The sequence below is a fragment of the Chaetomium globosum genome, genomic scaffold, assembly GCF_000143365.1.
Source record: "Chaetomium globosum CBS 148.51 scaffold_6 genomic scaffold, whole genome shotgun sequence".
NCBI lineage: Eukaryota > Fungi > Ascomycota > Sordariomycetes > Sordariales > Chaetomiaceae > Chaetomium > Chaetomium globosum.
The window spans coordinates 1,362,503-1,387,829 of record NT_165981.1 but is presented as its reverse complement, the minus strand read 5'-3'; the positions used below and the strand labels follow the sequence as shown (position 1 = coordinate 1,387,829).

The window sequence follows — 25,327 nt, the reverse complement described above, 5'->3', positions numbered from 1 at the left end:
ACGCTGTCCCGCATTTGGGAATAGAACAAGTTAACAAGCGGCTGGGAAAGCAGTCTTGTGAAGACATGAAATGGGTTGAAGTCGTGAGCCTCGCAGCGAGGGATCTAAAGAAAGAAGAGATCTTGACAGATTACGTTGCCACTTTGAGCGTGTTTATTCTTAAATTAAACCTCAAGGCGGACTGGTCCAATATCCCATCGTCGTGAACTGAGATTGAGCAGGTAACCAACTCTGCGCAGCCCCAACGCAACAGCCCCCAAAACTACGTTATTAGAAACGCCACCGGGCGTTCAGGCAAACACGCCGCGCCCCTGCTGTCTCATACCCAACGCCTTCACTTCCTCCGGCTTGACCGCACTGAATCCAATGACCTTCCCAGTCACCGGGTCCCTCGTCAAGCCCGCTCCCATAGCCACCCCGCCCGCTCGCTGAGGCAGTCTCGCCAGCGCCTTACTAACCGTATCATAGGCCCCATAGAACTCGTGCACCCTCACATCATACCGCCTACCCAACACCTGCGTAGTCAAGCCATGGCCCATCGTAACCCCCCACACGCCCCCAACCAAGATAGCGTGCGCGTCAGGCTCCTCATCCCGCTCCAGCAACACCGAGTACACAGCACCAGTGTACCGGACCGACCTCGCAGCGTGATCCCTGGGGAACACCCACTTGCCGCCCTGGTGCAGCTCCACGGGGTGCCACGGCGTGACCAGCAAGCGGCTCTTCCCCTTCCCGGACGGCCCCGCGGCAGCAGCAACAAGACACATCTCGACCCTCCGCACGGGCATCCTCAACACAGCCGCCACCTTCCGCGGCCCGCAGGGGGTAACGACCTCCATCCCCGCCCGCAACCGGTTAATCCTGACCAGCCCCTTCCCGCCGGCCAGCAAAACGGGCGAGCACCCGGCAAAGCAGCCATTCCCCGCATTATTATACCTCGCCATCGACACGGGCGCGCGCACGGTATGCGCGTTCTGGTTCCGGCCATTCCGCCGGCTGGCACGGACAGGCGGCACGGGGGGCGGCAGGCTGTCGAAGGCCTTGTCGAGGCGGTCGCGGCAGCGCTGGAAGAGGGGGCTGTCGACGCCGTACTGCAGGGGCCCCGCGTCCTTGAACGAGTTGCACACCTGCCGGGCGTGGGCGCCCGCGAGTGATGCCAGGTAGTGCCGCCCCCAGCGCCGGTAGAAGGTCGGGTCGAGCAGCGCCAGCGCGACTTGGCCTGTCCAGGAGGACGGGTTGGTGGTGGGGACCGGGGCGCCGCAGATGTCGATGAGGAGTGAGCGGCAGCCTGCGTAGCCGCCTATGGTGGTGGTGAATTTGGGGGAGGCTGGTAGGGAGTCGACGAGGGATTGGAGGAGTTTGGTGCTGTTTGTGGGTAAGCTTCCGAGGGGCTCGTGCTCGTATTGGACGTTGAGGGGGGAGAAGGTTGCGAAAAAGGCGATGAGAGCGGCCCGGGAGAGGTGGTAGGCGATCTCGTCGGGGTGGAGTGATGGGGTAGAAGCGAAAGGGCTTTGCTGGGCGACGGCTTGGTGAACAGTCGGGCTGAAGTGCTGGTACTCGAGAACGGCCGTGATGGCGGGGGGCGGATTAGCTCCGCCCTCTTTTTGGATAGCTGCTGCGAGGTTGCCATAGCGGAGGCAGATATCACGAGATTGGCCATACTGGATGTTGTCGATGGGAATGGTCAACGAGGTCATGGACTCCGGGACGTCGCCTTCCAGCTCAACCGGCTCTTGCCTGCCGACTGCCTCCCCTGTCATCTCCTCGAGTTTGAGATAACTCGGATATGTGAGGCGCAGCTTGGCGTTGTTGGCAAAGGTCGACTGGAGATGAGCAACAGCATGGATAAAGACAGTACCCTGCGTTTGTTAGTTTTACGGAAGCGGGACATTTGAGCTCCTGGACTCACAAGCATGCCAGCGTCGGGAATGAAGGAGTAGTTGCCGCCGCCGACCTCAGCAATCGACTTCAGCAGCCCCGACCTAAGTTCATAGCCGAAACCAAAAGTGTGGATGGTGGCCGGCAGTGGCTCCATGCTTCGCAGCATGGGAACATATCCCTTCGGGGGACACATGTAATTCGGCATGCCGTCTGTCAGGACCAGCAGGGCGGGTACTCTGCCGGTTGAGCCGCCTTCGGCCTCCGAGAACAAGCTGAGACCATCGCGGATGCCGTGCCACATGTTCGTGGAGCTAAACGGTTCCATACTCTCGATATTCTCAAGGGTCTTGGCTTTGTTCTCGTCTGTCATAGACATGAGGGGTTGGAGTACCTTATTTCATTAGCGGAATATCTTTGCACAAACATGGCGGGATCCCCACCTTGGATCGGTTTGTAAATGTGACAATGCCCAGGCGATCTCTGGAATCCAACGTCGCCACGATAGTTCGAGCCGCGTGTTTGACGAGGTCAATAACCCTCAAGCCAGTATCCTCGCCCGCCTCCCCTCCGGGCTTTGAAGGCGCGGGGGCCTCATCTGCCATACTACCGGAGATGTCGATGGACAACACAAGGTCGCAAGGAACATGGTGGAGGTCGGCGTTCTCGGGCTCCCTCGGCGGCTGGATCTTGACAATCAAGCCTCCCCTCTCATGTTCTGACGAGAACGGGTGCAATTGGAGCTGGAGCGAGTTGCTTGGTTTCTTTGGCCCGACAGCGAGAGTCAAACCGTTTGCCATCGCAGCATTACCGGCTTCGTGGCTTGGGCAACCGCTGACTATTCTGGTGAGAACCATAGCGTCGATCTGCGAATTCTCCGTTCACGACAACAGGAACATTGAGTCGAGTACTGTCGTTGGTGATTCAAGGCCGAGATGAAGGGGAGAGAAGCTACACCAGGTCGCGGTGCATGAGAAGGAAACAACCTTTATGCATTTTCGACATCGAAATCAACATGCAACCAGGGGTCGGGGGCTTCGATGTTGATTCGATGCCGATTCCGCCCAAGGCCAAGGCAGCCTTTTAGGCATTCTCTGCGACAACTCGGCAACTCAGCCGCTATTTGGTTCGGACATTGACTGCGTGGCTCTTCGCAAGGCGGCAGCGCGGTCTAGTGACCCCACCGCTCTCCGACGACTCATACTGCCGGACCACAGTGCTCAATTGAGAACGCCGGAGGGCCGTCTCGCCGCTCTGACATCCGATCCGGCCAGTGACCGCAGGTCCTAAGAAACACCTGGACCCCACCGCACGGCCGAAAGAGGCAGCCAGCCACTCCGGGAAGCCTCCTGTGTAGGATGGGCGCAGGAGGCAACGGAACCCGTCCTTGAGGCCCTTGTCGGTCGTTCGCCGCAGCGCATTTTCCATCTCAATCAATTTGGTGCTTCCGGATTGTTGGTTAATTGCTTCCGTTCCGGCTTCTTGTCTTTTGTGCTCAAGTTGGTGGAAGGAACCTGTGTGGCTGTGGCCGGACAAGATCAGGTGGGGCTTGTGGGTGGATCCACTTTTTGTCTTGTGTGCGTGTTGTGTTTGATGTTCAGAAAATCTGCCACAGGAACAGCCCCGCTTTTCCAAATTATGGCGGTTCAGAGTCTCTCCTTCGGGGCCTTCCGGGTCGGTTTTTGAGTACCTAACTAGTCTAACAACAACGTCCGTGAGCGACGTCATCGCCTGGCACGTGAGCAACCGCAAAATCGGACGACGTTCGTAACACGCATGTGATACGAAAGTCAGTGGTATGAGTGACGCCGTCTGTCAGATGTGATCGTTTCGAAAGCAAATGCGCGAAGAATGCTCGGGCTGAAGGCAGTGAAAACCTGGTCTTGGGCAATGCACGCCCGCCTGTCCTAAAACGGGCCAGGAAGCTCAAGAGCTGTCAATCCCGTCGATCTCCAAGTTCCCAGATCAGGATCTCAGTGTTCGATTCCCATATTGTTTTCTACTGTGTTCAATTATTCTTTCTGTTTACTTCGATGGCAGTGTGATGAGGATCTCGAGATGGACAGTTCGCACCCACGCTCGAGGAGCGCGGGCAGGGACGCCAGGGTACTGAACCCCCACTGATGTCATCGAAATTGGCAACGGAGAGTACCGCCGTTCCCCCCACAGAATAGCACTTAGCAAATGTTTAAACCTCATGGCTTTCTCCCATTGGAAGCAGCTTGTCAGTCCGGCCAATCCGGGGTGCATGATAGGCAGTGGGATGCTACGATGATCCCTGAGCTCAGGGAGGCAGGCGCAGCGCAACCGACCACACTTGCACCTTCTCAGCCGGCCACCCCCAAATCCTCGAGCCACATTTCCCTCGAAAACACATCCCGCGGCGCTGGAGTTGTGCTGGGGCGCCTTGGGCGTGTGTCCGGCAGCCAGTAAGCTGGTGTGCCTTGCAAATGGTTCCGACTTTTGCCGTACCCCGGGGCGCCATCCCGCAGCTGAGCTCTCTCATTCGTTCCACAAGATGAGACAAAGGACTGAGGCTCCCGGGACCCTTCCACCACCATTGTGACATGGTCAAAAACTTTGCCACTCTCCCCCCCCAGCTGCGAGCTGCAAAGCGTATATATTATCTGCTAGACCCTCCCTCTGTCCCTCTTCCCCTCCTTCACACCACTCGATCAAACCATCAAACTTTCCCCGCCTTCCTTCTGCAACATCGCATCAAGCTTGCCAGAAATTCCAAACAACACACACCATCGACCTTGATTGACATCAACCCCAAACCAAACACACCCACCAACCGCCATCTATCCCACCATGTCTGCCTACCAACCTCGCTGCTGCAAGTGCGGGTCTATGCTCGTCATCAGCACCTCTTGCGCCCACTGCCAGCATAGCCAATGCACCGACTGCATCTAAATCTAAAACGCCGAGCCCCATCTCAACCTCATGTGATCGTCCCTTTTTTTTGGCGAGCGGCTTCGCGGTGGCAGTTGGTGGCATTGTCATCATCCCAACGAGGATGACGCCAGTTAGCGAACCGGCCCAACTCGATCGGTTCATCTGCGGCGGGCAAGCACCAGCTATGTACGACATCATACCTTCACCTTTGGGGCGGAGATGAGGCTCGATATCAGCCACATGATCTGAGGCTGCGTGCTCGGATCCCGAGTCTCGCCGCTCATCGGCCAACAAGACTTTTCCGGGCGGCTTTTCTTTGCGATTTTTTGCCGGAGTTCTAGGATGGGCGTCATTGGATTTAGCGTACGACGGACAGTTCCGTTTCGGACAGGTTGATACCCCGAGGACTGGTCTGGAATGGAGATGGGAATTAGTCGACTGGCATGTTGGGGGCGTCAAATATGCCGCCATTCATAGCTCAATACAAACTTTGCCTTGCATATTTGGTGCCCTGTGTTACTTGGCGAGGTCGGCTCGTTGGTGCAAAACTATATCTTAACTCTCAGCTACACGAGCCTATACCGTTCAAAATCATTTATGGTGGTTCCCAGTATTGCCATTTACCACCGTCTCAAGTTGTCACGGATATCATCATCTTCTGCCATCCTTTGCCGCTGTAGAAAATTAACAATCCTCAGGCTGTTTATGAAACTATCACCACAACCTAGCAATCGAAGTACGTAAGCACCGCTAACTGTCTTGCTTTCAACAGCAGACAAGTTTGTATTGACTAAATCTTGGGCGAGAACTTATGAATACAACCTTAGAAAGCATAACACGATTACAAACATGAAAAGTGTTGAGCAAAACTACTCCTGCAAAACGTTTATTCTAAATTTTATCGCCGGTGACTTCCACTGTTTTTCATTTTGCAGTTTAGGTATCATTCTAGAGCAATGTGTATGCTAATCCCAAATAACAAATTATGGAACGTCCTCTCCTTACGATATCCCAGCTCACATCTCACTCCATTGACATCACTGGCACCTGGCGGTGTCTCCGTCTGGGGTCACTCGAGAGCTGACAAGACGCGGCAAGCTGAACAAGTTTGCCATGATCTACAACATAGACTTGTTCCTAGATTTTACGTATCTTGAGGTACCTGACTTGAATGCCTCGTTTGCCGCGGGCCCGGTAAAATACACACATACCCGGTCCAAATTCTATGGCAGTTGTTCAAGTTCCTGGTTTCGTACCTGTTGAGAGAGCGAAGCTGACCACCAACTCCGGCATAACCCTAGTTACGGTAACTAGCGGCATCAAAGTAAACTACACAAGAAGACTTCAGACACCGTCGTGCAGGCTAGAGCTGCAAGTAACGGCCTGGTCCCTGTTTCATATCCGGCTCACCCATCATTTGTATTCAACCCTATCAACTGCGGTTCTGGTGCAGGGAGCACGTTGATAGAGTACAACCAGCAGCAGCACTCAAAATGACGACAAACCCCGGTCGATATGGGCTTGGATCAAGCAAACGGGGGGTCCCGAGCCCTTCCGAATTTTGTAAGAACAAAGAGGTAATATCTAACATATCATTCGAATATTCTAATAATAATATCTTTAATATAGTAAAGAAGCATAGGAAAAAGGAGAGATCGCCTCACGAAAAGTGGGCCAAAACCGACGAAACCGACAGCATTCGAAAGCCCTCGAAAAATCCTATCTAACAATACCGCTTGCAACGGTGCGCGACCAGTGGCGCGGCCGCAGTGAGTGCTACGGTTAGGAGGGTACCCGCGGGTGCCGACCGCGTCGACCGCGTCCAAAATTTTCGACCGCTAAGCCACTAAGAGCCTTGGCCCCGTTACCCGGCCAGCCAACGGAACGAAGCCCCTGAAGCCAGCAAGACGAAGCCCCTGATGTGGGCAGGCCAACCGCCATCGGCCCCGTCGGAGGGGCCCCCCATAGAGGGCCCCCTGGTAGAGGTCCTCTCGCAGGGCCCTCTGCATGGCCCTCCACAGCGCCTAACCCCCCCGAGACTACCTAAGGCAGAGCATTTCAGAGGCCTGTTGAACGGCTTGGTAAATCTAGTACCTATCGAGAACAGAGGAGAGGCCCGGGGCCTCGCAAAGGACCTAAGCGACCTATTTGCAAGTCAGAAACAGGGGCACCACCACTCGAAGGAAAGCCTGGGAGGGCTTACGGCAGCCCACCTACAGAAAGTAGTTACGGAGGCGGTCCAGGCTGCCGTGGGACCCAATCGAAGTGCGACACAGGGCCGTTCGTGGGCTGCAGTGGCCGCAGGGCCCGGGCAAGGCTTGCAAGCTCAACCTACGAAAATCATCCCCCAGAGGGCCGACCGGGAGCTACTAGTGCGGGGAGCCAACGTGTCAGCCGACCTTGCACAAAGGTCCCCAGTCGAAATCATCCAGGCCATCAACCAAGCCTCAACCAAGCAGGGAGCTATTGCAGCCCGGAAGCTCCCTAGCGGGGACACAGTGGTAACGTTCAACGACTCGAACACCAAAAGCTGGCATTCCAACAACACCCAGTGGATTCAACAAGCCTTCGGGGAGCAGGCTAAAGAGGCTGGCAGAACTTACGCAGTGCTGGTGAAGGGCCTGAGGAAGGCCGACCTACAGGGTACTACGGAGGAGGTGTTCGGGGGAGAACTAGGCCTTTGGTCAGTGGACAAGGTCAAGTTCAGAGTCCCAACCAACCCAGGGTTTACCAGGGCGACGGTACTAGTTGCCCTTAGAGACCAAGAGGAGGCTCGGAAGGCCTGTGACCAGGGGATAATCTGGAACGCTCAGCTACTCGACTGCGAGCCCTACTGGGCAATGCTGGAACCGAAACAGTGCTTCAAGTGTTGGAAATGGGGCCACATACAGAGGTTTTGCCAGAAAGAGGCCCTGTGTGGGAGGTGTGGTACGGGGGCCCATGGGGAGGGCGGGAGGGCCGGGGAGGCCCTCTGCCCTACCCAGCAGGGTCAGGTGCCCTGTAAGTGCCCCTGCTGCGGAGGAAGGCACCCGGGCTGGGCCAAGGAGTGCCCGGGAAGGGCCAGGGCCAAGCAGGAGGCGAGAGAGGCATACCAATACCGACCAAGGGTGTTCGAGCCAGCTCGGACAGCAGCTGCGGAGCCTATAACAGCACCAAGATCAGCATTCACCTACGAGAAGGCCCGACCACAGGAGGAGGAGTATGGATTTCTGAGAGTCGGGGCAAAAAGGCCACGGTTGGGCAGAGGCCGGCCAACGTTGATTTCAGTGGCTGGAAGGGACCCCTCCCAAAGCCGGATTAGCCTTGGTTCGGGGGGGATATTCGGAGCTATCCAGCCCACCCAGCCCACTCAGCCCACCCAGCCTACCCAGCCTACCCAGCCGGCCGAACAGGCCCAACCAGCTGAAGACGCAACTATGGAAACTAATGAAAATTAGAGTCCTGCTGTGGAACACCGAAGGAAACAAGCAGGCACTCGAGGCCCTGCTAGAAGAAGCGCAGTACGACCTAATGGCTATTCAGGAGCCATGGATCAACCAACAAACCAAGTCAACCTACTGTCCCAGAGGCTCGAAATACCACCTAGTTCATAAAGCAAGTGGGCGAGCGGCTATATTCGTCAGCCGAAAGTTCGACACAGGACAGTGGGAATATGAGACTTCAGAGGAACATTGTAAGGTATGGTTCCCAGGGCTCGGGAACAGTGGACTAGAACTCTGGTCTATCTATAACCCCCTTGAGGATAAAACCCTCCTACAAACCCTCCTAAGTCGGCCGGCCCCAGCCTACCCAGTAGTATTAGCGGGGGACTTTAACCTACACCACCCGCATTGGGACCGGTTTGGCCGGTACGAAAGGAAGGCCGAGGCTCTCCTAGAGTTGGCACTACAGTGGGATCTCGATCTTCGAACTCCAGCAGGCACTATAACCAGGGCACCGCAGGGGGCCCAGCGAGGCCGCACTTCGACAATAGACCACTTCTGGGCATCAGTGGGTCTACAAACGACCTACTACGGCCTGGAATACAGGGGGAAGTCAGACCACTACCCACAGATTTTGGAAGCTGACATCGGAGGCCCCCTACCACAACAAACCCAGCCAGGGGGTTGGAACTGGAAGATGATGGACAGGCGTAGGGTGGAGGCCGAGGCGGCCCTCCTACCAGAGAAAATAGGCCTAGAGGACCCAGGGCCACAGGGCCTCCGGGCACAAGTCAGGGAGCAGGAGGGTTTAAAAGAAGCATTCAACTGGTTGGTCGAGGAGCTACAGAGGATAGCTGAAGTGGCCACCCCTCGGAAGAAGGCCAACAGAGGCCACGGCTCGCCGTGGTGGTCAGTGGAGGTCCAGGAGGCCCAGGGAGAGGCAAGGAGAGCCGAAAGGGAGTGCAAGGCAGCCCCGTCGGAGCACAACAAAGAAAGACTTAACCAAGGTCTACGGGCCCTCGCGGCCACCATCAACAAAGAGAAAACGAAGACCTGGAGGACAACAATGCAGAAAGCCACCCACAAAACCGACCTGCTATGGAGCCTAGAACGCTGGGCCCGTTGCAGAAGCTTCGCCCCCCCAGATCCCCCGAAACTACCCGCTCTCACAGGGCCCCCCGGAGGCCAGGACCTCTCCACCCACAAGGAGAAGGCGGAGGCCTTAGCACGCCGGTTCTACCCTAACCCAGAAGCTGACCTTTCTGATATAGAGGACCCGGACCTGCTAGAACAGTGGGTTCCGAAGTTCAATATAGAGGAAAAGGTTACAGTGGGTGATGTTAGGGCAGTCCTTTCGAAGATTAGTCCTTGGAAGGCTCCAGGCGAGGACCACTTACCTATAGGCCTTCTTAAGGCCTGCGGGCGCCCACTGTTCAGGGTGCTAGCGGTTCTCACGGAGGCGTGTTTCCGGATCGGATGGTTTCCAGAAATATTCAAGAGAGCCAAAACAGTTGTCCTACAAAAGCCCGGAAAAGAGCCGAGTACCTACCGAACTCCAGGAGGTTACAGGCCCATAGCCCTCCTACCTACAGTTGGGAAGGTCATAGAAGCACTGGTAGCAGAGAGGATTACTAGTGCTGCAGAGGCCTACGGCCTACTACCAGCGGAGCAGATGGGAAACCGAGAGCACAGGTCAACAGAGGTAGCGATTCGGCTAGTCGTAGCCCAAGTCCAGGAGGCCTGGCGGCAGAAAGCAACCGCCTCCCTTCTACAGTTGGATATCTCAGGGGCATTCGACACCGTCAACCATACCCGGCTACTAGCCACTCTTCGGCTACAGGGTTACCCACAGTGGGTGGTTCTGTGGGTGAAGGCGTGGTTAAGTAACAGAGTTGCGATCCTCCACTTCGACGGCCAGAAAACAGAGGACATCCCAGTCATAGCGGGAGTCCCCCAGGGCTCACCACTATCCCCGATCCTATTTATCCTCTACATTGCCTCCCTATATCAGGCCCTGAAAACAGCCCATCCACTGGTTAGCATAGTAGGGTTCGCAGACGACACAAACCTACTGGCCTTTGGAAAGAACCCAGAGGCCAATACACAGCAACTGGAAAAAGCTTGGAAGACCTGCTTGCAGTGGGCTGGTACCCGGGGGATGGCGTTCGCACCTCAAAAGTGCGAATTAATTCACTTCAACAAAGGTCGGAGACAGTGGGAGAACCCGGTGGCCCTGGCCCACCCAGGGGCCAGTGGCTACAGCACAGTTAAGCCAGTGGAATCGGCTCGGTTTCTAGGAGTCTGGCTGGACTGGAAGCTGTCATGGAGGGCGCACCAACAAGCTGTGGAACGGAAACTCAAAACCCAAGATTTCGCCTTATCGAGGATTGCAGCAAAGACGTGGGGCCCGAGCCTATCCAGGGCTCGGGAGGTCTACGTAAAGTGCATCCGCAGTGCCATAGCTTACGGAGCCCCCAGCTTCCACCAACCAACAGCTCCAAGAGCTACAGGGCCGAAGGGGCCTGCAAAGGTCTTGTCAAAAGCTCAGAACAGGAGCCTTCGAATAGTAGTAGGGGCATACAAGTCAGCTCCTATTCGGTGCTTAGAAACAGAGGCCTGGGTGCCACCGCTAGACTTATATCTCAACAAGCGGCTGGCCGACTTCGAGGGCCGGCTACAGAAGCAGGCCCTACAGTCAGGGGCTGGGCCGGAGGCTGAGAGAATAACCACGGGGCATCTAATTACTGAGGCCTGCAATAAGGTCTACCGAAGGTTCAACAAGAGGAGGAAAACCCGAGGCCGGAGGCCCCGTCAGGGCCCGCAGAGTCCCACGCCCACTGAACTAGCCGCTAGTGTAGTGGCCCAGTGGGTTAACTACAAATGGAAGATTGGGGGGAAGGATAGGGGGTCGAATACCAAGGAGGTGGTCGAACTGGCCTGGCAGGCCCGGTGGGAACAACAGAGAGCTAGTCAACAAAGTACTACTCGACAGAGGGTATTAAACAGGAGGATAGCCGACGAAGACCCCCCAGCCCTCTTATTTACCGACAAAGCTCTGATGAGACACGAAGGTCTTACAAAGGCGCAGAGCTCCCTCCTTTCCCAGGCCCGTATCGGGGATATAGGCCTTCGGGACTACCTGTTCAGGGTGAAAGTCCCGGAGGTCCGTACCCCCTATTGCGAGTGCGGGAGGGGCAGGGAGACAGTGGAGCACTTGGTGGTTTGGTGCCCCGACCCGCCGTTACAAAGGCCGTGGGACGGCAAAGAGATTCGGTCACATCGGGACCTACAAACCGTATTACGGGGAGTAGGTGCGCGGAGCAGAAGATTTGTTAGGAAGGTCCTTGGCTGGCTGATGGACTCTGGCCGGCTACTGGAGTATAGGCTGGCCAGAAGGCTGGAGCTAGAAACAGTGGATGGGGAGGGCTAGAGGGCCCGGAGGCCGGCAAAGGGCCTCCTTTCTTTTGCAGTATGACGGATTCATAGATTGTTGACTCAAAGTGGTAGACAGAGGTTTTTATCCGGCCTATACGGTACGGTTTCCTTTGTAAATAGCAGTAGAAGGACCGGCGCGCCCACGGGCATATCGGTGTAGGAAATAATAATAATATCTAACATATCAAGAGTAGCGTAGCAACCTGGGGGAACACGAAGATCACGGCCCACAACCCATAGGGCGACGACAAGCGTGGCTGTCTCGAATAAACGTGGGGATGAGGCGCTCGCTCCACGACCACTCGGCATGCCCGGTTCAATGCGTCTTTCCTCGAACGATTGGGTCGCTTGGCGGGATTGGTGGAATGGTCAGATGAGCCCCTGTTGATACCCCTGGTTTCGGCCCCCAGGGCCCCTTGCCAGCGAACTGACTTTCCCTTTTTAGAGCAGAGCTAGTGAATAGCGCGAGTGGCACAGCGGTCGGCGACGATTTTGCGGCTAGTGGGTTGATTGGAGAAGTGTGAATGCAGCTGTCAGCTTCAGCATAGCGCGTCTCCATTTTTGGGGGCCAAGTAATGGGCTCGTAATTTCGTCTTCACCCAAGACATCCCCGATCGACTTTGCTCCTTCGACAACTTCCTCGTTCGAGCGCAGGTCACCAAAGTCAAGAGACACGGCTCTCAAAAGTCCGACACCGAGTGAGAACCCGATAACCAGGCCAGTCTTGGTCAAAATGAAGACGCCCTTGATATTTCTACTTCACCTTGGTCTTCTCCAGACATGTCTGGGCAAGAAGTGCTACTACCCAGGGGGCGAAGAGGCGCCGGGCGACTTGCCCTGTGACACGGAAGCTGAGCATAGTCCGTGTTGTGCCGGTGGGAAAATCGCCGGGGCCTGCCTTGCGAACAAACTCTGCTTGGCCAAGGGGAATCCAGACTGGTACGCTCGGGGATCGTGTACCGACCCGACATTTGAGGCCCCGGAGTGCCCCAAGTTCTGCTTAAGTGAGTCCGCTATACGGCGTGCAGAACGCGCACTCAAAAGACTCTCCATGCTGACCCGGATCTTCCAGGCCACGAGGGCCGAGGGTGGAATCTGGATTATTGCTTTAGTCAGACCGGTTCTGAGACAGCTTTTTGCTGCGAGGGTGACGCCAACTGTTGTGCAGCAGGCCGCTTGGAGATCCAACCGGCGCCTACACACGTGTGGGCTTTATGGAACGGTGCAGTGTCGCGGTACGACGTCGTAACTCCGCTCGGGACAGCAAAAGAGACATCCGCTCCGACGAGCTCAGCCACAAGTTCGGGTACGACCTCGGACGCAGTAGAACACTCGTCCACAGAAACCACCTCGGCATCAACCACTGGAACCGCAGCAGGAGGAGACCGGTCAGACGCCACGGGCTCCGCAAACTCGAACTCAAACGCAAACTCGAACGAATCCACTGGACTATCCACTGGGGCTCAGGCAGGCATTGGGGTTGGTGCGGCTGCTGGTGCTCTCCTCTTGGCGGCCGTGGCATTCTTGTGGTGGAGGATGAACAGGATGCAGAAGGCCATGCTGGTGGCCCAGCAACAGGCGGCCGCCGCATACCCGCCACCGGAGACGCCTGCGTACTATTCCCGGACCCCGGCTGAGAAGCACGAGCTCATGGCGGAGAGGCCTACCCACGAATTGGCAGGTCAGCACTATTATGTCCAGGGGGATACTAGGAGTGCCGAGCTGAGCAGTCAGCCGGCCTACACTCCGGTTGAGTCCCCAGCAGCCGGCCGTAACTACGGTCCATGATGAAGTCTGCGTTTATTGTACACATCTGAGCTTACGCTGTAGATAATTGGTACTCGGTGTGAGACATGGGAGATAGATTCCTCGTATTAAGGACGATAGACACCATCACCCCCCCATGTCTTCCCTCGCCCTAACCAGCCGCTTAAACAGCTTACTCCCTCACAAACACGCCCGCCATCCCCATGCCCGTCCCAATACACATACTCACCACACCCACCTCCCCACCAGTCCTGCCCAGCCCGTGCATCAGCGTGCTCACCATACGCGCACCCGTCGCGCCCAGCGGGTGGCCCAGCGCAATGGCACCGCCATCCGGGTTAACCTTCCCATCCACCAACGCCTTCTCCAACCCCAGCTCCCGCACGCAGTAGATCGCCTGGCTCGCAAACGCCTCATTGATCTCCCACCGATCCACATCCGCATTGCTCAGGCCCAGCTGGCCCAGCACCTTGGGAATCGCCAGCGCCGGCCCCACGCCCATCTCATCCGGCTTGCACCCCACCACCGACGCGGCCACAAACTTCCCCATAATGCTATCCGCCAACCCCAACTGCGTAGCCGTGCTCCGGCGCATCAACAACGTCGCCGCCGCACCATCACTAACCTGGCTCGAATTCCCCGCGGTGCTCGCGCCATCCTCCTTAAACGCGGGCTTCAGCTTAGCCAGCGCCTCGACGGACGCCCCCTCCCTAATCCCATCATCCCTCGTCACCGTCACCATCCGCTCCTCACCCACCTTCTCCCCCTTCCTATCCACCTCCTGAAACCGCGTCGTGACGGGCACAATCTCCTCATCAAACGCGCCGGCCTGCCTCGCGCGCGCCGCCCGCGCATGCGATTCCACCGCGAAGGCGTCCTGGTCCGCGCGGGACACGCCATAGCGGCTGGCCACGTTCTCGCTGGTCAGGCCCATGGGCATGACGCAGTCGACGGCGTCCTGGACGGCGCTCTGGCGCAGGGCGGGCCAGGCGTCGACGGGGATGGCCTTGGAGGCGTAGTTGCGGGTCATGCTCTCCATGCCGGCGCCGATGCCGACGTCGATCATGGTGGTGCGGATCTGGGCGGCGACGAGGGCGATGGTCTGGAGGGAGGAGGCGCAGGCGCGGTTGGCGGTGTAGAGGGAGGTGGAGGTGGGGAAGCCGACGTGGTTCATGGCCATGCGGGCGGCCTTGGAGCCGCCGAGCTCGTTGAGGACCACGCCGACGGCGACGTCGTCGATGGCGGAGGGGTCGAGTTGCGGGTTCTTGTCGAGGGTGGCGCGCAGGACGACGGAGAGGAGCTCTTCCGGGTAGGCGTCCTTGAGCTGGCCGCGGTAGGAGCGGCAGATGGGGGTGCGGAGGGAAGAGAGGATCACGACGTCGGTGGGGGCTTTGGTCAGGACGGCCTTGAGGCCTTTGGGGAGGGCGGCCATGGTGCTGGTGTTGTGGCGGGTGAGGTTTGGGACGTTGGCGTGTTCAGTGAAACGACGTTTGAAACGACGTTGAGTGAGTTGGGAAACTTCAATGGACGAACAGATGCAAGTCACACAAGAGTTTCGGCAGTTGGGTTCAGCCAGATACGCCAACGACACTTGACACCTCCAGTCACTCGATGAAAACACCAGCTGCTAGTAATGAACGTTGACTGGAAAGATAAATAAACCAAAAATCCACACGCCTTCCCGACGGCACTACACTCGGGACAACTCGGGGCCGCGAGGCCGATGGAGATCCAAAGCGAACCTCGCGGCAAGTGCAATTGCAGAGGGGGAAAACACAATCCCGGGGAGGCAAAACGGCGGCAATGCAGCTCGGCAGCGTGTGTCCCCACCGTGGGGTACGGAAGCCAACAGGGCTCTTGGCGGCATCAGGGCCGGATTCAATATCCAAGCTACCCACCTAGGTATGGAATAGTCAAGTGTCACAACAACAGGTTAAGCTCTGATATGTTTCACCGTGATTCAATTGGTGTCTGTCTACCCTACAAGCCCGCAAACCCCGGAGCCAGTCTGAGGGGCATCCTCCGCGACCGAGTCTGCAAACCACCTCGAGTATAGCGCTTCGATTCCGGCCATTCCCTTCGCCCGCCACTGAAACCACTGAATCCCATCGCCAGCCGCTGACTGAACTGAGCGCCCTTTTGCAGGTATCACGTCCGTTTTGAGAATAAAAATGCCGTTGCGCCGGTACTCCATAAGGATAAGCCCCAAACCCATGTACTACTACCCGCAGCTACCTGAAGTTAGATCTCTCTGCCATATTGTATCCCGAGACCGACACGGCCGGGGTCCCTCAGCCCGCCGACCTCGCGCAACTTTTTGGTTGGGCTCGTGATGCGGTCATGCACCGAATACCCATCGGCCACCTCGCCATGATGCGCGCTGAACTTGCGCTTTCCCTGCGACGGCAGCCCGCCCTTATTCAGGCCCCCAAACAACTTCGCCTGCAGTTTGGCGCTCCTGTCCGCCGCCGCCGGTGTGCCATCCCTGGAGTTCCCAACCGAGCCGGCGACTTCAAAACTCTCCCGTGCGTCACGGCGGAGCATCTCCGAGGCCGCTTGGCTGGCCTGGCTCTCGTAGATTTCCGCTTCTGCCTCCTCATCCGACAGACGCCGCCGCGAGGTTTGTGAATGTTGCGAGCCGCGGGAGACAAAGGATTGCAGTGCCTGGCGGGCAAGCTCCTGGTTATCCTCGGCCGAAATCGTGCTCTCTCTGCTCTTGCGCCGATCCCGGCCCTTGGGCGTGGCCGGCGCATCGGGCACGAAGCGAGGTTGGCGGTGAGGCGGCTCGGTTTGTGGTACAAGATCGATCGACGGGAGGAGCCCTCTGTTGTTTGCTGGGGTGCGGGCGATCGGCGTGGACGGCAAGGAAGACATGGACTGGACGTTGCGAGTGTGCTTTAACGGGATACGGGGTGCTGGGCGTTGGCCGACGATGGGGGTCGAAGGGGCGCTGTTGTTGTCTTGCGTGAGTGCCTGAAGCAGGACGGCAAACCCTTCTTGGCTGTGGTCCCGGTGGTTGTCTCGGTGCGCTGTCCTAGGCGTCTGCCGCGGGGTGGCTCGTTGCTGCTGAGGGCTTGTAGCTTGGGGCTTAGGCGTTACGGCCCCATGAAACATACCTCCAGGGCTGCAGAGCAGGTGGAAGTGTTCACGGTTCTCCCGGATGCGGTTCAGAAGCATCTCCCGATCGTCTGCTAGGCTGGCGATCTCGTCCTCCTTCTGCTGTATGACCTTCTTTGCCGCCTTGAACTTTTTGTGCAAAGTATCGTTCTCCTCGAGCACTAGTTCATGCAACGCCCTAAGTTGCATGTACTTGGCTTGTGTGGATTCCGAGGCAGCGGTGATGTCGCGGCGAGCTTGGCGTGCGCATTCGGCTTGCTGCAGCACTTGCACCTCCTTCTTGGTCATCTCGTGCTCGACGGCGGCGCGTTTTGTGTCTTCTTCGGCACGAAGGGCGAGCATGTTGAATTGCAGCTTGTGGTGGGCGGCTTCCATTTTGAGCCGTGCCTGGTCAGCCATGCATGCCTGGAGCAAGCTTCGGAGCTCTTCGACAGACGCATCAGCAATCTGGGATTGGGTTGGGGGAATAAAATCGCCCGGCACGCTTTCGCGCCTGGCACCGTTGATACCGGTCGCCGGCGGCGAAAAAATTCCGGAGCGTTGCAGATTGACCGCACCCGCGCCAACAGCGTTGGTTACCTGGGAGGAGGGAGGCGGGGTCAGCGACGACGGGATTACGGACGCCGCCGCACGATCTTCATTGAGCTCGGTTTTGAACGAAGACCCCGGGTCTATTGGGGAACCCGGCGCCTCTGTCGGGGGAAAGCTTTGCTGCGACGAAGCAATAATAGAATCATCATCGAGCGGAGTGGTTGGTTCGTCGATAAGGGCGACCTGCCCCGCGTCGGCGAGGCCATTGGCCATCTGCGCAGATGGCTCAGCGTCTGGTGACATCTTGAATGATAGAAGCAAGCTGATTATCGAGTGTATCAGTTGATTTTTGGGAACGGTGAAGGGGCCAGAAATGTATGTCGACCAGGCGTTGCGAGATGCAGCAGCAGTTCGGCCGTCAATTCGCTGAATGCAGCTGCGCAATGGCACTGGACCACGTCACCCGACCTTCTGTAGGTGGCAGAAGAGGGGACCAAGCGATTGACCAGTGGTGGTAGAGGTAACACGTAAAATCTCAGGAGTTGATAAAGAGGCTTTTTTTCTGAGTTCTTGCGCTCACGATGTTGGCAATCCGAATGTTGCTCCGAGCAAACGCGGGATGGCAGCGGGAATTGGCAGTGTTGAGGTGGAGAATCCCCAGCCTGCTTGGGATGTGCCCGGCCGTTGCCCAGTGGATGAAAGCTGAGGGCAAGAACGAAGGGGCTGGCCTGCCTCCGCAAAGCCCAAAAGGTCCAGGATACCGCCGACTGCCACCGCCTTGGCTTAGTGGGGCATTCCCCAAATCTGTCAGGGGCTCAGGGCCGAGGAATTGAGAGTTTGGAGACAGCATCCATGTTTTTATTTTTTGGAGGTGTGAAGCCAAGGGCAACAACAATTGCACAAATGCTTTGTACATGTACAATCACGACCGTGCCATCTCGCGACAACAGCTCCCAACAAAACCCAGAGCGGCGGTTCCAATTACAATCAATCTAGATACTAACCTACACACGACAGAAACACCTCTCTTCCCCTCACCCACTCAATCAACCAACTTAAGCAAGCACCAACCCAGCCGCCGCAACACCCGCCGCCACAACCCCAAACACCGTCTTCCCAACAACCGCCGCCGTCGGCATCGCAGCCGCAAGCGACACGGTGCTCTGCGCAGCCACGCCCTCACCATCACCCTCACTCGTCGGCGCAGGTCTAGCGACACCATCAACCGTCTCCACCGCCGTCATGACCTGAGTCAACGTAGCCATGGGCTTGCGACCTCCACCCGTCGCCGTCGCAGCCGACGACTTGCCGCCCTCCCCATCCTCATCCTCATCATCACTATCACCCCCAGCCCCCGCCGCACCCGTCTCCTCGACATCCTTCGTCCTGCTCGCCGTCCTCGATACCGCCGCCGTGCCGCCACCCAGCGTGACCGTGACCGTACCCTTCGCCCCGCCCGTCACACCCACACCGACACCAACCCCATTCCCACCATCCTCACCCTCCCCATCACCATCCTCCCCCTCATCCGCACTATCCTCCCCATCCCCATCACCTCCCGCCCCAGGCCCCGCCGTCGGCGTAGCCTTCGCGGCCCCCTCAAACCCATCCCAAAACTTGGGCGTGACCGTCTCCGTGCCCTTGTACGCCGGGCAGCCCGGGACGGTCTTGGGCGGTGCGCGGCCGCCGCCACAGTCGACGGGCTCACACAGCTCGCCGGTGCCGGGCACGTACCAGATGGTGGTGTGGGCGGCGGGCAGCTCGGTGGAGACGCAGCCGGCGTAGTCGGTGCGGGCGGCGACGGGGTGGCCGGCGGCGGCGAGCAGCGCGAGGATGAGCGGGAGGGCAGTAGTGAGACGGGTGGTTGGGCCGGCCATTTTTTGGTTTGGTTTGGTTCTTGCTTTTTTGTTGTTGGCTGTTGTGTCGTCTCTGACTGGTGGTGGGTGGTTCTTGTAGTTGTGATACCCGTAGCGATGCTTTCCTCGTAATGATCGTGGTTGTTGCAGTAGGTAAACGAGTGTCGTTGTCCGCCTGTAAACGAGTGACTGATGCCGTGGCAATGAGCGAAGACAGTTGGATGAACAAAAGAAAGAAACAAACGGAAGGCCTCGGATGGAGAGAAGGAAATATCCGTGAGACACAGGTTCCGCTCCGCCGTCAGGCGGTCAGGCTCAAAAGAGTCATCTCGCCACAAACTCAGCTAACAGGGGCTGGCCCCAACCAACGAGATTGTCATCAACACTCACTAACAAACACAAGCAAAAGGGAAAAAAAGGGGCAGTGTCTTGGCCGATATCCGATTCTATTCTATGCAAAAGCACCAAGCAACGCTGTCTATCACGCTGTTATACAGTTAACCATACGCCAGAATAGAGAAAAAACAAACAAATCCGAGCCGACGCCTTCCGTCCCGCCTCAAAAATCACTTTGTGCAGTTGCTGGCACGCATGCCGACACACTTATTGTGGTCGTCAAAATAATGATAGACCACCGGCGCGCGCACCTCGTTCCCGTAGACGTCACCGCCATACGAGAAGTAGCTCTGGCTCGCGTCGAGTGGGATCGAGACGATGTCATCGGCATTGCCGACGACCCAGAGGGATTCCATGCCTGTAACACCGGGATGGTCAGCAAAACAAACACAAGCCGAATCGGCATAACTATGCAACCAGTGCAGCATAACTCACCCATGAGCATGTGGCCAAGAACATGGCAGTGCACCATCCATACGCCGGGGTGAGACATGCGCATGCGCCACGCCCTCCATCCGGCCGGTGCGCCGGGCTCCACCTGGCCGTCGCCGTACCGGTACAGCATCGTCGTGTCGCGCCTGATCGGCTTGTAATTCAGTTCGGCCAGCTTGGCATTGTTCGCGGCGGCGTCGTACTCGCCCGGCCCGCCGCCGATGTCGTAGTAGTGGATGCCGTGGGCGTGGAAGGGGTGCGTCTCGACGATGCCCGCGGCACCGCTGTACTGTGAGCCAGTGTTCTGGATCACAATCTCGAGAACCTCATCCTTGCGCGCAGGAAAAAGCCTGGTGGCCGGGTCCCAGCCGTAGTTGGCCAGGGCAGCGTTGTAGTCGGGGATGGCGGGCTGGCCGCGCTCGTAGATGTCGACGAGCACGGGCTTGTCGCGAGCCGAGTCGGTCCAAGACATATGCGCGAGCTCCCAGGTGAGGCGGCCAGTGGTGGGGTCGACTTTTTCCTCGGCGAGGAGGGTTACGCGTCTGGTGACCTCTTCAGCAGTGGGACAGGAGTTGCCAGCCTCCGAGTCAAGGGGCTGGAGGGTGTATTCAAGCCAGTTGTTGACCTCGGTAGGGAGGTTGAGGACCGGGGCGGGTGGCGCGGGGGGAACCGGCGAGCCGAGATTGTACCGGAGTACGCCATAGCCGCGGTAGGGGTCGGGACGGTCGCGAGTCTCGAACTGGAGGAAGTATGTGCACTTGTCTCCGAGCTCATCGACCGTCTTGGTTTGGAAAAGGACGTCGAATCGCTGGCCTCCGCCGAGCTGGAGGTGGTCGATGGCCACTGGTTCGTTGTACTCGCTACCGTCAACTTGAATGACGGCCATGATGTTGTGATCCTCGAAGCCCATCGACAGGAGGGACAGACCGGTGGCACCGATGAAGCGGAACCGGTATGTCTTGCCCGGCTCAACGTCGATGACCGGGAGGGTGCATTCACCGGAGGGTTTGATCTGGTCATCGCCCAGTTGCCCATTCCAAGAGTCCGAGGTCTCGTTGACGGCACCAGAGCCGGAAAAGCGGCGGCTGCCGAAAAATCCGTTGGCTTCACCCAACGGGCCCTCGATGGCTGTCTGGCCCAGGGCAACGCCTTTGCCGTTCAGCACGACGCCACTGGTTTCTCCCATCCAGGTGAATGGGGTGGCTAGAAGGCCCTGGATCATGTCCTGATCCTTTCGTTGGAAGTGGTCCTGGAACAACAGGATTCGCTCGTCGTCGTAATCGTAAGGTGACCCGCCACAGTCCTCAACGATCAACGGGCCGGTGCAGCTCAGGGCCTGCAGGCCAACGTGCGAATGGTAGAAGTAGGAACCAGCGTCCTCCAGCTCGGTCGCAATCTCGTAATCGAAGAAGTGGCCCGGGGGTATGGGCCACTGGGATGCTCCGAGGGTGCCGTCCGCGAAGGGTGCGAATCGTTGGGAGAGACCATGCCAGTGCTAGAAATCCGGTCAGCCAAAGATGCGTTGCCATGAAGGTACGTCTCTGCTTTGCTTACCATGGTGAGGTTTTGATCTGGAATATCATTGTAGACTCTGATCCAGGTCCTCGCCCCAGGCAGCAGACGAACAGCTGGTCCCGGGGACGTCCCATTGACCACCACACTCTCTCGACTCTCACAAGCAGACGGTACTTGGGCGACGGCTACCCTGAGTATATGGTCTGGCTGGAACTGGTCATCGTGGACGACAGTCTCAGCAAACACGGCGGCCAGAGAGCCGACAAGGAGAAAAGAAGAAAATCTATTAAGTAACATGTTGACTGTGTTTGCGAGATGATAAGAGATGGTAAAGTCGGTGGTGACGAAAAGACGGGACGGAGAGAAGAGAGAGGCTGGTCCAAGACGACCGACATTTTGACCTTTGGGCACCATCGAGCCTCGTTCGGTGCGCGCTTGCCCTGTGTTTGGTGTTCGAAGCATTCGGCAAGACATTCCGAGCGGCTCATCTGCCGGGTTGGAGTTGCACCCGCCGGGATGGTGCAGATATGAGAAGGACACTCTTTCCGTGTCAGGGTGGGAAAGTTCGACGGCCGGTATGGTAAACGGGGGCTCCCGGGGTGCTGCTCCTTGGTCGAAGACGGGAAGGCGCGTGTGTTGAGGAGATTAGTGGCAAGCAACCACCTGCACAGACGACCTCTGGGGTTTCTCAAGGCAAGTACCCGTGATGTACTGATGGAAATGGCTTGCCCGGTCAAGGCGATCGCTCTGGAGTCCGTAGCTCCATCGCTGAGTACCTATATTCAGTTCAACACTTGGGATTCAAGCAGATGACAAAGCTCGAAGCGGTAACCGTTCAAGATGTCGGTCGGGTGGAAGCATGTACATCCTGCCTCGGCAGATGCGGTGTCCGGACTTGAACGGCAAACATGCTGCCGGCCTGGCACTGCAGCCTGCATGTCACCCACGTTGTGTCATGTTACGTGACAGCTTTGCACCAAGTCGTGAGACTTTGGAGGGTGGGGGGGCATCAGATAATATTTAATAATGACATCGTCACAGAACCTGTCAATAAAGCAATTGCGACATCTTGTGAGAGTGAGAACTAGAAAGCATCCATGGTTGGTTGGTGTCAATTCGGTGGTGTTGATCAGAAGTGTTCTGACGACCCGGCGTGGAGGCAGGCACGTGGTGGGGGAGGAACGGCCCGGGAGCCCTCCAGGGGTGCTGACAGGGGAGCACCCTCTGGCCAAAAAAAGGCGGACTCGAAAAGGAAGCAAGAAGTAAAGAGGAAGAATGGAAGAAATTACGAAAAGACAGAAGGATGAAGAAAACCGAGTAAAGTAAATCCATTTAAAGAAACCGAAGAAAAGAAAAAGAAAAGTAGATTTTAGGCTTCCGAATGGTTTTCTTTTCGTTTCCTTACTGGAAAGATTTCGTCGGCACCTACCCACACTTGGAGTTCAGCTTTTTTTGCCCATTTGGTGGGGAGAAACTAAATTACAGGGCCAGTTGCCCCTCGCGTGCTCAGTCCGAGGCCCGACGTCACACCTCAAATCAGCAAGTTTCTCACATTCTAGAGGCACCAAATCCGTCATCCCAGCTTACCTAGGTAGAATCATTTCTTCTAGCATGGCCTGCTATAGCCTTGTATTCTCTAAACCCCGGTAATGAACCTCTTAACTTTTGTGAAAATATTATCCGTTCATCCTAGAGATTATCATCATCATTGTTAAATATTATTAACTATCGCTCAACCTAGAACAGCCCTGAACTCCTCGACTCGCAGCCTCGCCACATTTCAATCCACCCCGGAAAGGATACGTCAGCATGGAAGCCCCGGGAACCGATGGTTCTGCGGAGCATACCATTCTCGCCCCTGGAGCCTCCACAACAACCCTAACTCCATCCCAACTACATGCTCTCTTCGATATCCTCACCCATCACGAAACCTACGCCGAGGTGGAAAGCTTCAAGGACCCCCGTGCCATATCCGAGTATGGGTATCCGTTTGCTCGCCGCTCCTCCGAAGCCGGTAGCGCGCCGTCATACGCCGTAAACTCGGCAGCGCCATTACTCGCCGACTTCCTACGGAGCGTTGTGTTACCGTTCCCCGGCGTTCGAGATCTGCCTGCCGAGTTTTGGCACGTAAGATTCCAGGGCATCCTTGAGAAGCTTGCGGAGGCGGAACTTTCGGAATCATACGACAAAGGTGTGTTGGGCACTCGGAAGACGCTGGCTACTGCGTCCTCGGCGATCCACGAAGCCGTTTCGAGGGGAATCCTCGGGGGGGTTGAAAATGGCGCAAACCGAAACCTCCATGGAGAGTATGACAGGTCCGAAGCCCAAGACCTGGCCCGAGCATGGGAGGACGGCGTACATGAACTCGTTTATGGGGATTTGATCGATGAACTATTCAATTGCGCGGCCGAGAAGAACAGTCTTGAGGAGCACTCCCCAGCGGTCCAGGCTGCTGCAGACTACATCATACTCCAGTGAGTTCTAACGGTGCACTAGGTGGCTGGAGGTTGACTTGAGTTTAGCCTGGCAACTCTGATACACTATGTCTTTATCTTGTCACCCGAAGGGCCTTATCTGTTGAAGCTGCTGGAGAACGTCCACAAGCTGCTACCGTACTCCATGGTTAAGCAGACACTCCGCATCGGCAACGCAGCTAGTATGCTGAACGGGATGGTACGTCTGCTCTTAGCCAAAATGGGCGTAGGCGCCCTCTCGAACTGGGTCGGCCTGACGCAAAATGCCGACGACGGCATGAATTTGCTCCAAAGGTATGGGTCCGTCGGTTTGATTGTTCAAACCCCAGATTAACTTCCGCAGGATCGTTTGGTTAGTGTTGTCCTGGGATGCTTCTGAGTTTCGCAAATCCGCCGATGCCATCGAGAAAGCAAAAGGGGCTTCGAAAGAGCAGCTGGCTGCGATCAAGGAGTATCTCAACATGACCAGGGACGAACACAACGAAATCCGGAAAGTCAGCACTCAAAAGGCTCAATCAATCGCTGCCACTATTTTGGAGCGCTCTAACCCAAGCCTACTAACCTCACTCACCGAAGCCCAACACACACAGTGCTTGGAGTACCTCTCCGCATTACTTGCAGCCCGAGACCGCGATGAGATCTCTAACGCGTTCTGCCGCCAGAACCCCGATCTGTTTACCCAGGCCGTCAAGGATGCCGTGTCAAGCTTCGAGTCCATGATCCGGGCCATCCACCAGAAAGTCGATCTCCGCGAGCACCTATCGGCCGGAGAGGGATTCATAACTGCATTCATCAACGTCACCAGAGGTAAAAAGGGCTCCTCGGGCCTCCTGGGCTCGTTGACGCCGACCAAGAGCGATGCGTCAGAGACTCACACCCCCTCGGTGGAAGACTACGTCGCCCTCCTCAGAAACAACCGCCAGCTTCTCTACAACTGGCTGCACCAAGTGGCCAGCCAATGCCCCGAAATCAGGGACGACTTTTGTGCCTGGGCCAAGGACACGATCAAAGTGTTTCGGCAACCCAACAATCCGGAAGTGTCTGGAGTCCCCAAGGTTTACAGCGAAAGCCACCGCCCCGGAGCCGCGGGTGCCTTGAGCGTCCCCCTACAGCATCTCTTCGCCGCCCTTTCGCCCCCAACCCAGGCCCGCGTCCTCCCTGCTATCGACGCCCACGCCGACTACCTCTCTCGCCTGGAAGCAGTATCTCTATCCCGCATGCAACGCATCCTTGACAATATGTCCACCAGCACCACCACTCTCAGCACCGAAACCTCCACAACCGCCACAACCCCCACCGACCCCTCAGCCACTTCCACAACCACACCAGAAACCACCACAACAACAACAGCTCCCACCTCCTACTTCTCCCCCTCCTACTGGTCCCGCTCCGGCCGCACCACCCCGCGCTCCCCCAGCCCGAACCCCAACAACATCAAGCCACTCCCTCACGGTCCCTGCCCCCACCTCCTCGGCAGAAAGTAACAGCAAGAGCACCAAGCCAACAGGTCCTTCGCCGGACCGGGCATGGTACCTCGACCCGCTGGCCGCCGCATCTTGGATGACACCATCAATGGCGCGGGCCAGCGACACGCCGGGGGGGGCGG

The 25,327-nt window shown here is 57.3% G+C and overlaps 8 protein-coding genes across 8 annotated transcripts; 3 read left to right on the top strand and 5 right to left on the bottom strand.

The window, feature by feature from the left end:
* Positions 1-290: 290 nt before the first annotated feature.
* CHGG_08787 (uncharacterized protein) lies at positions 291-2,735 on the bottom strand (the record flags this gene model as incomplete). Its single annotated transcript, XM_001226713.1, has 3 exons — positions 291-1,859; positions 1,910-2,244; positions 2,306-2,735. 3 exons carry the CDS (start codon positions 2,733-2,735, stop codon positions 291-293), a joined length of 2,334 nt encoding a protein of 777 aa, XP_001226714.1.
* A 3,534-nt stretch (positions 2,736-6,269) lies between these two features.
* On the top strand, positions 6,270-11,628 carry CHGG_08786 (uncharacterized protein; the record flags this gene model as incomplete). Its single annotated transcript, XM_001226712.1, has 4 exons — positions 6,270-6,353; positions 6,419-6,545; positions 6,868-7,975; positions 8,214-11,628. The coding sequence occupies 4 exons, from the start codon at positions 6,270-6,272 to the stop codon at positions 11,626-11,628; spliced, it is 4,734 nt and encodes a 1,577-aa protein (XP_001226713.1).
* Positions 11,629-12,366: 738 nt separating this feature from the next.
* Positions 12,367-13,421, top strand: CHGG_08785 (uncharacterized protein; the record flags this gene model as incomplete). Its single annotated transcript, XM_001226711.1, has 2 exons — positions 12,367-12,637; positions 12,706-13,421. 2 exons carry the CDS (start codon positions 12,367-12,369, stop codon positions 13,419-13,421), a joined length of 987 nt encoding a protein of 328 aa, XP_001226712.1.
* Positions 13,422-13,572: 151 nt separating this feature from the next.
* CHGG_08784 (uncharacterized protein) lies at positions 13,573-14,832 on the bottom strand (the record flags this gene model as incomplete). Its single annotated transcript, XM_001226710.1, has 1 exon — positions 13,573-14,832. The coding sequence occupies one exon, from the start codon at positions 14,830-14,832 to the stop codon at positions 13,573-13,575; it is 1,260 nt and encodes a 419-aa protein (XP_001226711.1).
* An 809-nt stretch (positions 14,833-15,641) lies between these two features.
* CHGG_08783 (uncharacterized protein) lies at positions 15,642-17,321 on the bottom strand (the record flags this gene model as incomplete). Its single annotated transcript, XM_001226709.1, has 1 exon — positions 15,642-17,321. The coding sequence occupies one exon, from the start codon at positions 17,319-17,321 to the stop codon at positions 15,642-15,644; it is 1,680 nt and encodes a 559-aa protein (XP_001226710.1).
* A 782-nt stretch (positions 17,322-18,103) lies between these two features.
* On the bottom strand, positions 18,104-18,925 carry CHGG_08782 (uncharacterized protein; the record flags this gene model as incomplete). Its single annotated transcript, XM_001226708.1, has 1 exon — positions 18,104-18,925. The coding sequence occupies one exon, from the start codon at positions 18,923-18,925 to the stop codon at positions 18,104-18,106; it is 822 nt and encodes a 273-aa protein (XP_001226709.1).
* A 545-nt stretch (positions 18,926-19,470) lies between these two features.
* Positions 19,471-21,544, bottom strand: CHGG_08781 (uncharacterized protein; the record flags this gene model as incomplete). The annotated part of the gene is made up of 3 exons (XM_001226707.1): positions 19,471-19,658; positions 19,736-21,227; positions 21,287-21,544. 3 exons carry the CDS (start codon positions 21,542-21,544, stop codon positions 19,471-19,473), a joined length of 1,938 nt encoding a protein of 645 aa, XP_001226708.1.
* A 1,512-nt stretch (positions 21,545-23,056) lies between these two features.
* CHGG_08780 (uncharacterized protein) lies at positions 23,057-25,205 on the top strand (the record flags this gene model as incomplete). Its single annotated transcript, XM_001226706.1, has 3 exons — positions 23,057-23,721; positions 23,814-23,859; positions 24,051-25,205. 3 exons carry the CDS (start codon positions 23,057-23,059, stop codon positions 25,203-25,205), a joined length of 1,866 nt encoding a protein of 621 aa, XP_001226707.1.
* Between the last annotated feature and the right edge of the window lie 122 nt (positions 25,206-25,327).